The following is a 14,003-nucleotide window of genomic DNA, read 5'->3' on the forward strand; positions in this document are numbered from 1 at the left end:
TCTTCATCTATACAAGTAGACCTGGAATGTAGTCTAGTCTTATTCTGCTCCCTTCCCCTTCATTATATAAATGTCTTGTCTCATACAAAATTGTAATATAATCATGTTGTATGTTGTCATTTTATCTTGTAGTTCTCTTTAAGATATTGTGCATATTTATGTATTTCAGTGGGAGAACTGAAGTCCAGTCAGTTCAGTATGGCAAAGAAAAGGCAAATAAAGACAGGGTATTTGCAAGGTAAGCCAATTCTATTTCAGTGTCTGAATTTTTTACAAGAAATAAAATTATTAAAACTTTTTTAAACAATTACACATAATTATACAATAAGTTATGTTGAAGGAATGATAAACTAGTTTGTCTAGTTCATTGATTCATTTTTAGACATATGAGAATTAGTCATCTGCCAAATATTGTTACTTTGAATCGGCTGAATCAAGTAGGTGATTAATATAACATTTTATTGGAAGTTTTCACTTTTAAACGTTTTTGAGAAATACAGTGGCTTATTTCATAATGTTATCTAGCTAGCTCATTTCCATATTATATTTAAATAGTTTTGTTAAGAAATAACTTCATTTGTTTGCTTTTTATTGTCTTTACTTTTTAGGGTCTGATAGAACTAACTTGTTAAATAATAAGGAAAATGACATTATCAGATTTATGTTTTAGAAAATAGTTTTTTGGGTTTTGTTTTGTTTTGTTTCTCAGTATTGGGGTTGAAACCCAGAGGCATTCTACCTCTGAGCTACACCCTCAGTCCTATTTTTTATTCTTTATTTTGAAACAGGATCTCACTGAGTTGCAAAGGGCCTCACTAAATAACTGAGGCTGTCCTTGAACCAAGATTCTTCTGTCTCAGCCTCCCAAATGCTGGATTACAAGAGTGTACCACCATGCCCAGCTTAGAAAATAGTTTTAAGAGCAAGGATATAGAATGGAATAAGTAAAGACTGGATGTCTGGGGAACAATTAGAAGGTAATTGCAGTAATACAAGTGAAAATGATAAAAGCCTGAACTAAAACACGGGCAATGGAATAAAGAATAGGAGACATTAGAGGTATCTAACAAAAGTTGATAACCGACTGGATAGAAGTATGTTAAAGACAGGAATTAGTTTTCAATGCCTCCAGAGTAGAACTCCTTGAAGTAAGGAGTTTTTATTTGAAAATTTAAAAATTACTTTATTGAAAAAAATTTTTTTCCCTGTTTGAGTGATAAATTTATTTTCTTTTTTCTGGAGTTACCTTTATTCAGATTTGTCTGTGAGCAATCTACCCAACAGGAAAACTGTCTGAAATGCTATGATAGGGGAAAGATTCAGCTTGTCAGGGATATAGCATTTTGCTTTCTTTAAGTTTACTTGAATTTGGATAATTCATTTCATCATTTGGTCAGAAAAGTTTTGAAATCAGTTTATTATATTTTTAGATTAAGGAGGGAAATTTCTTTTTCTCTATTCAGCATAAGTCTTAGTGTCATATCAGTTGCTTGGTTATTTTGGAAGAGAGAAAAAGTTAGAACAGAGATTTTTATCCTGAGAGACAATTACGTAGTTACTCAAAATCCTCTTACAGAACTAGACACCATCCTTTCTAGTTACTACTAAAGACTTGTACAGTAAATGTTCATATGAAATTGCTCTTGAGAGGATAATTCTTCATTGTTCTAATTTAGAATCTTTCAGTTCTTAGTACCTTATTTGCAATACTCATTTCAGTACTTTTTAAAATCAAAATATTTTCCTTAGTGTTGTAACTACCATAACAATATTCTTAAACCTTTTTTATAACAATCTTTTTTCTTACTTAATAGTTACACAAAATATGAAATGTGAGATTTGATGACAAGTTGGGTTGTAGTATGATATCTTTGAGCACCGAATTATAGATGTATTTATATCTTAAGGGTAATATCACATGTAAGTGGTCCCCCACCAACCCTGGTGCTAGGGATGGAACCTGAGACCTTGTACATGTGCTATACCTGAGCTATAGCCCCAGCCCTACAAATGGTTTCTTTATAAATATGTTTTAATATTTTTAATTATATCACAGTTTAGAGATACGGAGTTATACCTACATCTTAGTTTTTCATTTGGTATGTATTTTATTAAAACGTTAAGCCAGGCGTGGTAGTGCATGCTTGTAATCCAGTACTTGGGAGGCTGAGACAGGAGGATCACACAAGTTCAAAGCCAGCTCTCAGCAACTTAGACACTGTTTCCAAATTTAAAAAATATAAAATAGGTCTGGGAGTATAGCCCGGAGGTAGAAAGCCCCTGGGTTCCATCCCCAGTACTACACACAAAAAAGTGAAGTTAATAGATTATTTTATAAAAACAATTTGCTTAGTTCAATTAATAGATATCTAAAGTTCCAGTATGATTAATCCTCAAGTGAATATTCTATTCCTTTTGTTTTGCTGGAATTATATGCATTCTCATTGAGTCATTAGTGGAATGAGGTTTTAATAGGCATGGGCCATTTTAGTAAAGTATTAGAGAATTCCAGAATTCTTGTCTTTCTTAAAATTTTAATTGGCAGTATGCCGGGCGTGGTGGCGCACGCTTGTAATCCCCGGGCTTGGGAGGCGGAGACAGGAGGATCGCGCAGGTTCGAAGCCAGCCGCGCGCGCTGGCTTAGGAGGCCCTGTTTCCAAAAATGAAAATGTAAAAATAGGTCTGGGAGTGTAGCCCGGAGGTAGAAGGGCTTCCAGGAACCCCAGTACCACCAAAAAAAAAAAAAAAAAAAAATTTTATTGGCAGTATAGATAGAATAGATTTTTTTAAACTTTTCATATAATAATATTTTAGCAATAATAAATGTTATTCTATATTTTTATATATTAACTCTTTGAATTGAATTTATACTTTTACAATTATCATATAATAATATGCTAAGTAGAGAGCAAAACAAAATTCTCATACACAGAAAAATAAGGTGCCATGGTCAGAAAATAAATTTACCACATTGTAAACACACTGCAGTGTGGTATTTTTTTCTTTGAAATTTCTACACTCAACAGGAAATATAGACAGCAAGCTCAAGTGGGTGGGTCTCTGAGGTTAAAACTGTTAATAAAGTAAAATTAACCTGAAGTTTAGTTTTAAATTCAAAACATTTCCAGACATGTTTAGTTCATTAACAAGAATAAAGTGTCCTGACACATTATACTAGGTGAGTGTGCTGGATTTTTTCTTCCTTCAAAAGAGTTTTTCTCTTTTCTTAGAAAATGAAAGTAGTTGATAATCTAACTACAGGTAGTGAACTCTCATAGCTTCCATTTAGTAGTGTGATATATCAGGGAAAATATTTTTGTAAACCTTAGGGGCTTTTACTATTGGAACATCCGTAAGTGGAAAGTTATGGCTAAGTTTAAGTTTTTATTTTAAAAATTCAATGAGATAATATATTTTCATTTTATTTTGACTAAGATGAATAATTTTCCATTTCAACTCATGTTAAGGTAAATATGCTTAAATTGCTTTGAGTGCATTTGCAGAAAATGAAATCTAAGTCAAGTTTTTTATTTTTGTTTTGACTGATAACATTCCACTTCTTTAAGAAAATGCCCATTAGTTTTGTGTGTTTTTTTATTGTTTGTTTTGTTTTGGTGGTACTGGAGTAAAACCCAGGGGCTATTTTTACCTCTGGGCTGTATTCCCAGACTTATTTTATACTTTATTTGGAAACAGGTTCTCACTAAGTTGCTGAGAGCGGCACTAAGTAAGTTGCTGAGGCTGACTTTGAACCTGTGCGATCCTCCTGTCTTAGCTTCCCAAGCACTGGGATTAAAAGCATACACCCCCATACCCGGCAGTTTTTAAGTTAAGGATATGTCATCATGCCAAAGAAGTTTTAGCTATGAATTCCTGAAGTAATAGAACACTTTTGTGGTTTGCATTCATAAGTAAGTTAATCATGGTTTCATAAAATTGATAGACTGAAACATTGCACTGAAAATTTAGATACTTGAAAATCATAAAATTTAGAGGTAAGAAAGATCATAAACATCATAGTAGCTGGGCATGGTGGCTCATGCTTGTGATCCTAGTACTTGGGAGGCTGAGACAGGAGGCTCTTGATTCACAGACAGTTTCAGCTTCCTAGCCCTCTGCAATTTAGGGAGACCTTTTTTCAAAGTAAAGAATAAAAAATAGGGCTGGGGTGTAGCTCAGAGGTAGAATGCCCTTGGGTTCCATCCCAGTACCACACACACACACACACACACACACACACACACACCACCACCACCACCACCACCACCAACAACAACAACAACAACAAAAATTGCAGTGTACTAGTAAATTTAAATACATAAACTTAAATGATTTAGCTAATGGAAGGCCAAACCTAGGATTCAGGCCTACTCATCATGATTTTAAATATTGATTATTGTTCTTTTTTACTCATATAAGTATTGTGTGTGTGTATGGTGGTACTGGGGTTGCTGGAAACCCTTCTACCTCCAGGCTACACTCCCAGACCTACTTTATATTTTTATTTGTCAACAGGGTCTCTTAAGCCAGCGAGGCTGACTTCGAACCTGTACGATCCTCCTGTCTCTGCCTCCCAAGCGCGGGGATTACAAGTGTGCGCCACCATGCCCAGCTCATAATTATTTTAATGCTTCCTTCTATGTGCATGACACTTTCTGGAATACTGTTTAATTAACCTTATGCTTTTTAGGCCAGTCTATCTTTCATATTACATATTTAACATATTGGAAAGGAATTTTTGGCTGGCAGTGAAATTAGAATTTGCTATGTAATGATTTTGTTGTTTCAATGTAATATTACTTTGTGCCTTGCTTGATAATTTTTTATTTATACAAAAATGTATATACATAGTATATGAGGAGCGAAATTAAAGAAGGCCAACTGTGAGGGAGCAATCCTGATAGCTAAAAAGGAAAAGCTCTTCAGTGCACTAATTTATTTTATTGAAAAATCCACAATTCACATAATGAAGACCATTGAATCCTGGTCTTCATTAAACTAAATTCATTAATTGTTAAAACAATTCATTAATATAGTCCTCTTTAAAACAATTTATAGGATTTTCACTGGTCTTCACCTAAATTTTTATTACCTAGTTTTTTTAGTAGGATCACAGGGTATATTTTTTTTATTATGATATATTGTAGAAAAGAACATTGATTGTATATACATCAATAAAAATAAGCTTTTCGTAAGATGATTTATTATATATTTGATATAAGTAACTTATTAGCCTCTATATAACTCTGCATGTCTAAAAGTCATTTAAATAGATGTCATACATTTTTAGTGAATTTTGGCCAATATCTGAATTTTAATATGAAAAAGACTTATTTAACTTTTTTTTTTTTTTTTTTTTTTTTTTTGGTACTGGGGTTCCTGAAAACCCTTCTACCACCGGGTTACACTTCCAGACCTATTTTTATACTTTTTAAAATTTGGAGAAAGGGTCTCTTAAGCCAGCACGGCTGGCTTTGAGCCTACGTGATCCTCCTGTCTCCGCCTCCCAAGCGCGGGGATTACAAGCATGTGCCACCATGCCTGGCTTAGTTAACGTTTTTAATATTCTAAGGGCTTATGATCTCTGTGTAAATCAGTATCTTTTGATCTTGCAAAGATATCAAGATCTTTTTCTTAACAGTTATTTTTAGTTCTCATATTTATCATTATGGTAGCTGACACTTATATAAATAGGTAATAAAACATATTATTCTACTCTTTACCTCAAGACACAGTAATTATCTTCCCAAAATATTTTTGTAAAAAAGAAATGAAAAAATTTTACTTGTCTACTATATATAAGAAACGTAGAACTACAAATAGATGTAGCTGGGCTTGGTGGTATACACTGTAATCTCAGTACTTGAGTTGTTTGAAACAGGGGGGGGCACAGGTTCCAGACCAGCATCAGCAATGTAGTGAGATTTTCAGCAACCTAGCAAGAACCTGTTTCAAAACAATAAAAGAGGCTGGGAGTGTATCTTGGAGGTAGAATGCCTCTGGGTTCACTTCCCAGGACCTCCCCAAAAAATGTCATATGTGTAATTACCATTTTTTTGTCCTATAGTCGCTGAGGCAGAGCTTTAGGATTTAAAGACATTCAGGTAAATTGGTAGAAATTATTCAGTACATCCAAAAAAAGATAAAGTTTCATATACTCTAGGAATGGGCAATAGCAATAATACTGAGAACATCTGAGAAAACATTTAGTTTGTTTTTTTTCTTCTCATATTTTCTTTTTCTTCTCTATTCTCTGTTATATTCTTTCATGGCCTGTCTTTACTTTCTAATAAAAGAAAAGTACTTTTTAAGGAAATGATTTGGTCAATAACATCTAAATGAATTAATTTATTATAAGTAAGATGTTGACTAGAATATAATCTATTGAAACAATTTTAGGGTTTGATTCATAGGTTGGCCTATAAAACAAAATATTATTTAAATTATTTCTACAGATCTCCAAGTAAGCCTTTGGCACGGAAATTAATGGATTGGGAAGTAGTAAGCAGAAATTCAATATCTGATGACAAGTTAGAAACACAAAGCCTTCCATCACGGTCTCCACCTGGAACGCCTAATCAGTAAGTACAAACTGTCCTCAAGTTTCCATTTTGCTGATTTCTAACTATTAGCTATATGTTTTCATTGCCTGAAGGCCAAAATATGTTTAAGAAATTAGCTCTTTGGGTCAAATATTTTTGTTGTTTCAGAGCATTATTTGTTCTTTTCCTGCTGTTCATTGCAAAAGTGGCATGGAATAGCCTTGAGGAATGAGGAGTATTGAAGAAGGACCCTGAATTTCCTCAGTAGTTGATATTTACAGTAAGGGTAACTAGGGAACTAGTTAAGATCTATTAGTGGGTTTTAAATCTTATATGATTGTTGTCTATATAATCATTTTCCATGTACATTCCCAGCAGAATTTCTGAGGAAGCATAATTGTTTAAAAATACTTTAAGCAGGGCATGTGGCACACGCTCGTAATCCTAGTACTTTGGAGAATTAGACAGGAGGATCACAGATCCAAGACCAGCCTAAAAAATTTAGCAAGACCCTGTATGAAAATAAAAAGTAAATTGGGCTGGGTGTGTAGCTCAGAGGTAGAATGCCTCTGAGATCCATCCCCAGTACCACAAAAAAATAAATTAGTAAATGTAAGTAAATAAATATGCCTTAGTGGTGATTGCCTTTCTCTTACTTACAAACCCAGCCCAGGGTTGGGGATGTAATTCAATGGTAGAGTGCTTGCCTAGGTGCAAGACCCTGGTTTCTCACTGCAAAAGCAAAACAGAAAAGCCCACCTCATTCTTTCTGTGACCTAGAAAAGAATTTCCAACACTAATGCTCATAAGCTTAGGTGTAGCTGTGCTAAGAACTTGTGATTCAGTACTTACTGAGTATATCCTTCAGCCTAGCATTTTTCCCAGAAGCTGTATATTTTTGGTGTACTTACTAGTAATACATAAGAAGCCTATAGCCAAAGATGCTGATTGTGTTAATTTTATAAAATTAACAAGTGTGTTATATGTAATTAAAATAATGGTAAACAGATGTGTCTCAGCATATTAACATACTTGGTTAACCTGAAAGGTTAACTTATACTTAAATTTATACAAGACTTGAATAACTCTTCCTTTAGAAATATTTTATACACATTAATGTTCAATAAATTTGTACTAACCTCTGAAAGTAAACTGGTAGGTGTTGTTGTCTGAGGAATAAACTACCATATTGAACATAAAAGGTATGTATATGAACTAGATGGTTTACACAACTTTATACCTAGGTGTCTTTCTTACTGCTAGAAAAATTTGATTCCTAGCCGGGCGTGGTGGCGCACGCTTGTAATCCCAGCATTTGAGAGGCTGAGACCTGGAGGATCACAGTTTGCGGACACCTTCAGCTACTTAGTGAGGCCCTCTGCAACTCAGTGAGACCTGGTTTCAAAATAAAGAATAAAAAATAGGGCAGGGGGTGTAACGCAGAGGTCAAATTCCCCTGGGTTCCATCCCCAGACCCGCAAAAAAAAAAAAAAAAAAAAAACTTGATTCATTAGTTTCTAACTTGCCAATTCAATTGCAGGTTGCTAAGTCTTTTTTCCTTATAAAATATTGCATGTACTCAGAGATTCATCAGCGTGTTTGAAGAAATTTCAGAACCTCCTTTTTCTGCTCTTTTAGCACCAATAAATGATTATAGTGATTTGTAGAAGACACAGTAAATTTAAACCAGATGATTCAAGTAACTGATTAGCAGTAGCTCTCATTAAGTTTTCTGAGTAACAGAACAATTTTAGATATGATTTGAAAATTGTTTAATTTTTTTTTTTTTTTTTTTTTTTTTTTTTTTGCATACTGGGGTCAGAACCCAGAGGCATTCTACCTCCAAGTTATGCCCCAGCCCTATTTTATTCTTTGAAACAGGGTCTCACTGAGTTGCAAAGGGCCTCACCAAGTAGCTGAGGCTGCCCGTAATCCCAGATCCTCCTGTCTAAACCTCCCAAGTACGGGGATCACAAACATGCACCACCATGCCTGGCAAAAATTATTTAATTCTTAAAGAGACAGCACAGCGTGTTGGTTAAAAAACAGGAAAACTAAGTTGTTTGAACCTTGGAGAAGTTAATTAATTTTCATCTCATTTTACTCATCTACAAAGTTACAATAGCTGTCATACAGTGTTGAAGATTAAATGAAGTAATATGTAAAATTCTTTTTTTTTTTTTTTTTTTTGAGATACTTGGGATGGAACCCAGGGGCATTTTTCCTCCGAGATGCATGCCCAGCCCAATATTTTATTCTTTACTTTTTTTATTTTTATTTTTTGGTGGTACTTGGGTTCCTGGAAACCCTTCTACATCGGGGCTACACTTCCCAGACCTATTTTTATATTTTTATTTGGAAACAGTGTCTCTTAAGCTAGCAAGGCTGGCTTTGAACCAGCGCAATTCTCCTGTCTCTGCCTCCCAAGCGCGGGGATTACAAGCGTGCGCCACCACACCCGGCATATTCTTTATTTTAAAACAGTCTCTCGCTGAGTTGGAAAGGACCACACTAAGTAGCTGAGGCTGTTCCAAAACCATGATCCTCCTGTCTCAGCCTCCCAAATACTGGGATTACAAGCATGCACCACCATGCCTGGCTTATAAAATTCTTAAAACAGTGCCTAGTACACAATATGTTGTAATATCTATTGCAATTATTAATTAAAATGGCAATAGTTATATAAAAGACACTTTTAAGGATGGAAATACAAGTCATTGTCTATTCTTAGGACTCAGTATCCCATAAATAAAAATATAAGAATTGAAAGATAATTAGGACTAGATGTTTCTAGGGCATTTACTTTAATCAATTTTGTAAATTTCGACTAAGATACTAAAATATAGACACTAGGGTAGAGATAATAAATGATTATCCTGGTAGCAGGTTGTTGACTGCATTTCAGATCCTGACTTCCCATTCTGTGTTCTCTCTGTTTATGTCAGAGACTCCCCTTAGTCAACATAGTTTCCAAAACACTACCCAATGACTTATGGAGTCATAGAATTAAGAAACTTGGAAAAGTTTAATTAAACCATATTTTTATTCAGTTTTTCTTCTTCTTCATTTAGTCGCAATTCTGTATTCACACAAGAGGGAACCCGATTGCGACCATCTTCAGTTGGTCATTTGGTAGACCATGTGGTTCATACTTCCCCAAGTGAAAATTTTGTGAATCAGAGATCTCCATCATCAACACAAGCTAATAGCATAATTCTGGAATCATCATTGTAAGAACTTTTTTATTTTGCTTCCTAATTTTGTATTTTCAAATGCTTCAAATTGCTTAATTTGAAGTAATCTGGGAAATTAGGGTATTTGATACAAGATGGTATTTATGCAATTGCTGAATGTTTATATATTTGTAAATGTACATATTTATCCCTAAGAGTTTTGTTTTCTCCTTTTTCTCTAACCCCTGGTTGCTGATTGTTCTTTATATTTAGTGCTTATACTCAAATATTTGTGTAGATATTATAGCACTGTGGTCAAGAAGTTGGGGTAGTGAACCTGGAGTTTACTTATTTTAAAAAAATTATTTAGAAATGGAGTATATAAGCCAAGTATGGTAATATAATCACCGTAATCCCAGTGCTTGGGAGGCCAAGACAGGATGATTACAGATTGCATCCAGCCTCGGGAACTTATCAAAGACCACCTCAACTTATTGAGAACCTGTTTCAAAATAAATAAAATAGGACTGGGTATATAGTTCAGACATAGAATACCCGTGTTCCATCCAGTACTACCAAAAAAAAAAAAAAAGAAAGAAAGAAAGAAAGAAAGAAAGAAAGAAAGAAAGAAAGAAAGAAATTAATTCCAGAGGCTGCAGCAGTCTAGGTAAAATGAATTTTAAACAGCTTTACTACACATACAAAATTTCTCTCCTAAATTTTATCCTATAAAATCATTAAGACTTGCTTAACTTTGTGATTTTGCTCTTTCTTCCCCCTATGAGATAATTCAGTCATTTAAAACAGAATTTGGCCATACAAAATCCTTTCCCATCTAAAAGCATTTCCCTCTTTTAACATTTTCATTAAAACACCTCATACCTATAGATACCTACTATTATTTATTGGGTTTCCTTTTGTTGTAACAAGTTTTTAAACTTTCAACTTAAAAAAAAACCTTATAAAAATGTTTGAATGTAGATATATTAATTCTTTTAAATAAGATAAAACATTTTATGTTCTTAATACTTGTTTGTCAAAACACAACCTAAAAATTCTATAGCCTTATATTATAATCACATACCAATTAGAATTTTAACTCTTAGTACTCTATATTTATTAATTTAATGTTTATTTAACATCCAGAAGAATGCAATGAATGCAATCTTAAATTGTTCCTGTGTTTTGGTTTTGTTTTATGGTACTGGGGATGGAACCCAGGGGGCATTCTACCTCCGAGCTACAGCCCCATCTCGGTTTTTTTATTCTTTATTTGAAACACGGTTTCACTGAGTTGCAAAGGGCCTCACTAAGTAGCTGAAGCTGTCCACAAACTGGGATCCTCCTGTCTCAGACTCCCAAATGCTGGGAATACACCCAGCTGAAAATACATTTAATAGACTCAAATATATTATCTTTTGCTGCTTTTAAGGAGCCAAGAATACTTTAGCAATTGATGTTTAGCATTTTAACTTATACATAATTTAGATTTTTTTTAATTTATTTATTTTGAAATAAGTGGTATACATTTAAACTGTGCTTGGTGCCCTATTCCCCCCACCCCGTTTTCCCTTTCCCCCTACCAACAATGAGTTTCCAGGGTATCCATGCTATATTCATTCTTTTACACATGTTTGGATGTAGTTCCTCCATTAATCAAATTCAGCCTTCTACTTCTCCTATCATTTTATTCAAACTTAGATGAAATATTCCTTCCCTTATCTGGAGTCCCTGTAGTATCCCCAATGCTCCCTAGTTTGGGCATATTAGAGGAAACATATGTCCCTTCTCTTTCTGTGCTTTGCTGATCTCACTTAACATAATGTTCTCCAGGTCTTTCCATCTTCTTGTGAATGACGTGATTTTGTTCTTCTTTATAGCTGAGTAGAATTCCATTGTGTGTATTTCCCATAATTTTGAAATCCATTCATCTGTTGATGGAGACCTGGATTGGTTCCATTGTTATACTCAAAGTCCGGGACCCCTGGGGGAGAGAGACCACCACCACACACAATAGTGCAAAGACAGGAAGGGGGGGTTATTGGGGAACTAGCTCAAGCTAGGGTCCAAGTCCCTCCAACGCAGTGGAGTCTTGACAAGGACCCCGAGTCTTTCTTTCAAGGCAGTTTTATACATTTCAGTCACTCAGGCTGTGATTTACAAAGAAGTTATCTAAAACGAAAAGGAATCTTTGCTGCTGTTATCACAAGCAACTGGACAAGATACTTGGTGCCTCCCATTTGATTTGTGCCTCCTGAGGTTGATTGGGAGTTTTTCATCCTGACCCAGGTGCCAAAACTGACACTTAACTGTTAGTTGTATTCCTGGGAAACTGAAAGTCAGGCCTAGCGTTTGCTGTATGGATGAAGCCTGTCATGGCTCCACTCTGGTCCTACACCATACTTTGGCAATTATGTATTGTGCTGCTATAAACATAGATATGCATATGTTACTGTAGTTCTCTGATTTCAACCCCTTTGGAAAAAATACCCAGGAGTGGTAGAGCTGGATCATATGGTGGATCTATTCCCAGTTTTCTAAGGAATCTACACACTGATCTCCATAGTGGCTGAACTAGTTTGCACTCCCACCAACAGTGTAAAAGAGTTCCTCTTTCCCCACATCCTCGCCAGCATTTGTTGTTACTTGATTTCTTTATGCTTGCCAATCTGACTAGAGTTAGATGGAATCTCAGCGTAATTTCAATTTGCATCTCCCTTATGGCTAATGATATTGAACATCTTTTCATGTATCTATTGGCCATTTGTATCTCTTCTTTTGTAAAGTGTCTATTCAGTTCAGTTGCCCATTTCTTGATTGTTTGTTTTCCTAGGGTGGAGTCTTTTGAGCTCTTTGTATATTCTGGATATTAACCCTCTATCAGAGTGGTGGCTGGTAAAGATCTTCTCCCATTCTGTAGACTTCCTCTTTAGGTTCTTGATGGTTTCCTTTGATGAGAAGAAACTTTTTAGTTTGATGCCATTCCACTTGTTAATTCTTGCTTTAATTTCCTGAACTTGGGAGGTCTTATTGAGAAAGTTACTGCCTGTGCCTATATGTTGGAGTGTTGAGCCTGTGTCCTCCTCTAATAACTTCATAGACTCTGGTCTAATTTCTAAGTCTTTGATCCATCTCGAGTTGATTTCTGTGCACAGTGAGAGATAAGGATTCAGTTCCATCTTTCTACAAATGGATAGCCAGTTCTCTCAGCACCATTTGATGAAAAGGCTGTCCTTTCTCCAGCGTATGAGTTTGGCCCCTTTGTCAAAGATTAATTGACTGTAGGTGTGTGGATTTGTTTCTGTATCTTCTATTCTGTTCCACTGGTCAGTATGCCTGTTATTGTGCCAATACCATGCTGTTTTTACTACTATTGATCTGTAGTATAATTTGAAGTCTGGGATTGTGATGCCTCCTGCATGGTTCTTATTGCTAAGAATTGCTTTGGCTATTCTGAGTCTTTTCTTTCTCCATATAAAATTCATGATTGATTTTTCTAGGTCAATGAAGAATGTCATTGGTATTTTAATGAGATTTGCATTGAATCTATAGATCACTTTTGGCAGAATGGCCATTTTGATGACATTTATTCTGCCTATCCATGAGCAACAGAGATCTTTCCATCTTCCAATGTCTTCTGTTTTTTTTTTTCTTTAATGTTATTATAGTTTTTGTTGTAGAGGTCTTTTAGGTCTTGGTTAGGTTTATTCCCAGGTATTTTATTGGTTTTGAGGTTATGGTGAATGGAATTGTTTTCTTATTTCTTTCATTGTGGCATAAAGAAAAGCCACTGATTTCTTTAGGTTTATTTTGTATCCTGCAATTTTACTGAATTCTTTAATCAGCTCCAGAAGTCTTTTGGTTGAGTTCTTTGGGTCTTCTAGATAAAGGATCATGTCATCTGCAAATAAGGATAATTTTAATTCCTCTCTTCCTTTTTTTTTTTTGGTTTTTGTTTTTGTTTTGTGGTACTGAGGTTCCTGGAAGCCCTTCTACCTCTGGGCTACACTCCCAAACCTATTTTATATTTTTATTTGGAAACAGGGTCTCTTAAGCCAGCACGGCTGGCTTTAAGCCTGCATGATCCTCCTGTCTTCCCCCTCCCAAGCAAGGGAATTACAAGCGTGCACCGTACCACGCCCAGCATCCTCTCTTCCTATTTGAATTCCTTTGATTTCCTTCTCTTATTGCTGCGGCAAAAGTCTCAAGAACTATATTGAAAAGGAGTGGTGATAGTGGGCATCCTTGTCTTGTTCCTGATTTTAGAGGAAATTCTTGCAGTTTTTCC

At 35.1% G+C, this 14,003-nt stretch overlaps 1 protein-coding gene across 1 annotated transcript in view; it reads left to right on the forward strand.

Annotated features, from left to right (window-relative positions):
* The window catches only part of PTPN4 (protein tyrosine phosphatase non-receptor type 4), a gene marked incomplete at both ends in the record, with an annotated part of 165,389 nt that overhangs the window by 88,743 nt on the left and 62,643 nt on the right, over positions 1-14,003 (forward strand). Inside the window, 3 exons of the mRNA XM_080688801.1 lie at positions 170-238; positions 6,456-6,581; positions 9,614-9,772. Coding sequence (XP_080544927.1) covers positions 170-238; positions 6,456-6,581; positions 9,614-9,772 — 354 coding nt within the window. The remainder of the gene's footprint in view (positions 1-169; positions 239-6,455; positions 6,582-9,613; positions 9,773-14,003) is intronic.

This window comes from Muscardinus avellanarius (assembly GCF_963383645.1).
Source record: "Muscardinus avellanarius genome assembly, chromosome: 2".
Lineage (NCBI taxonomy): Eukaryota > Metazoa > Chordata > Mammalia > Rodentia > Gliridae > Muscardinus > Muscardinus avellanarius.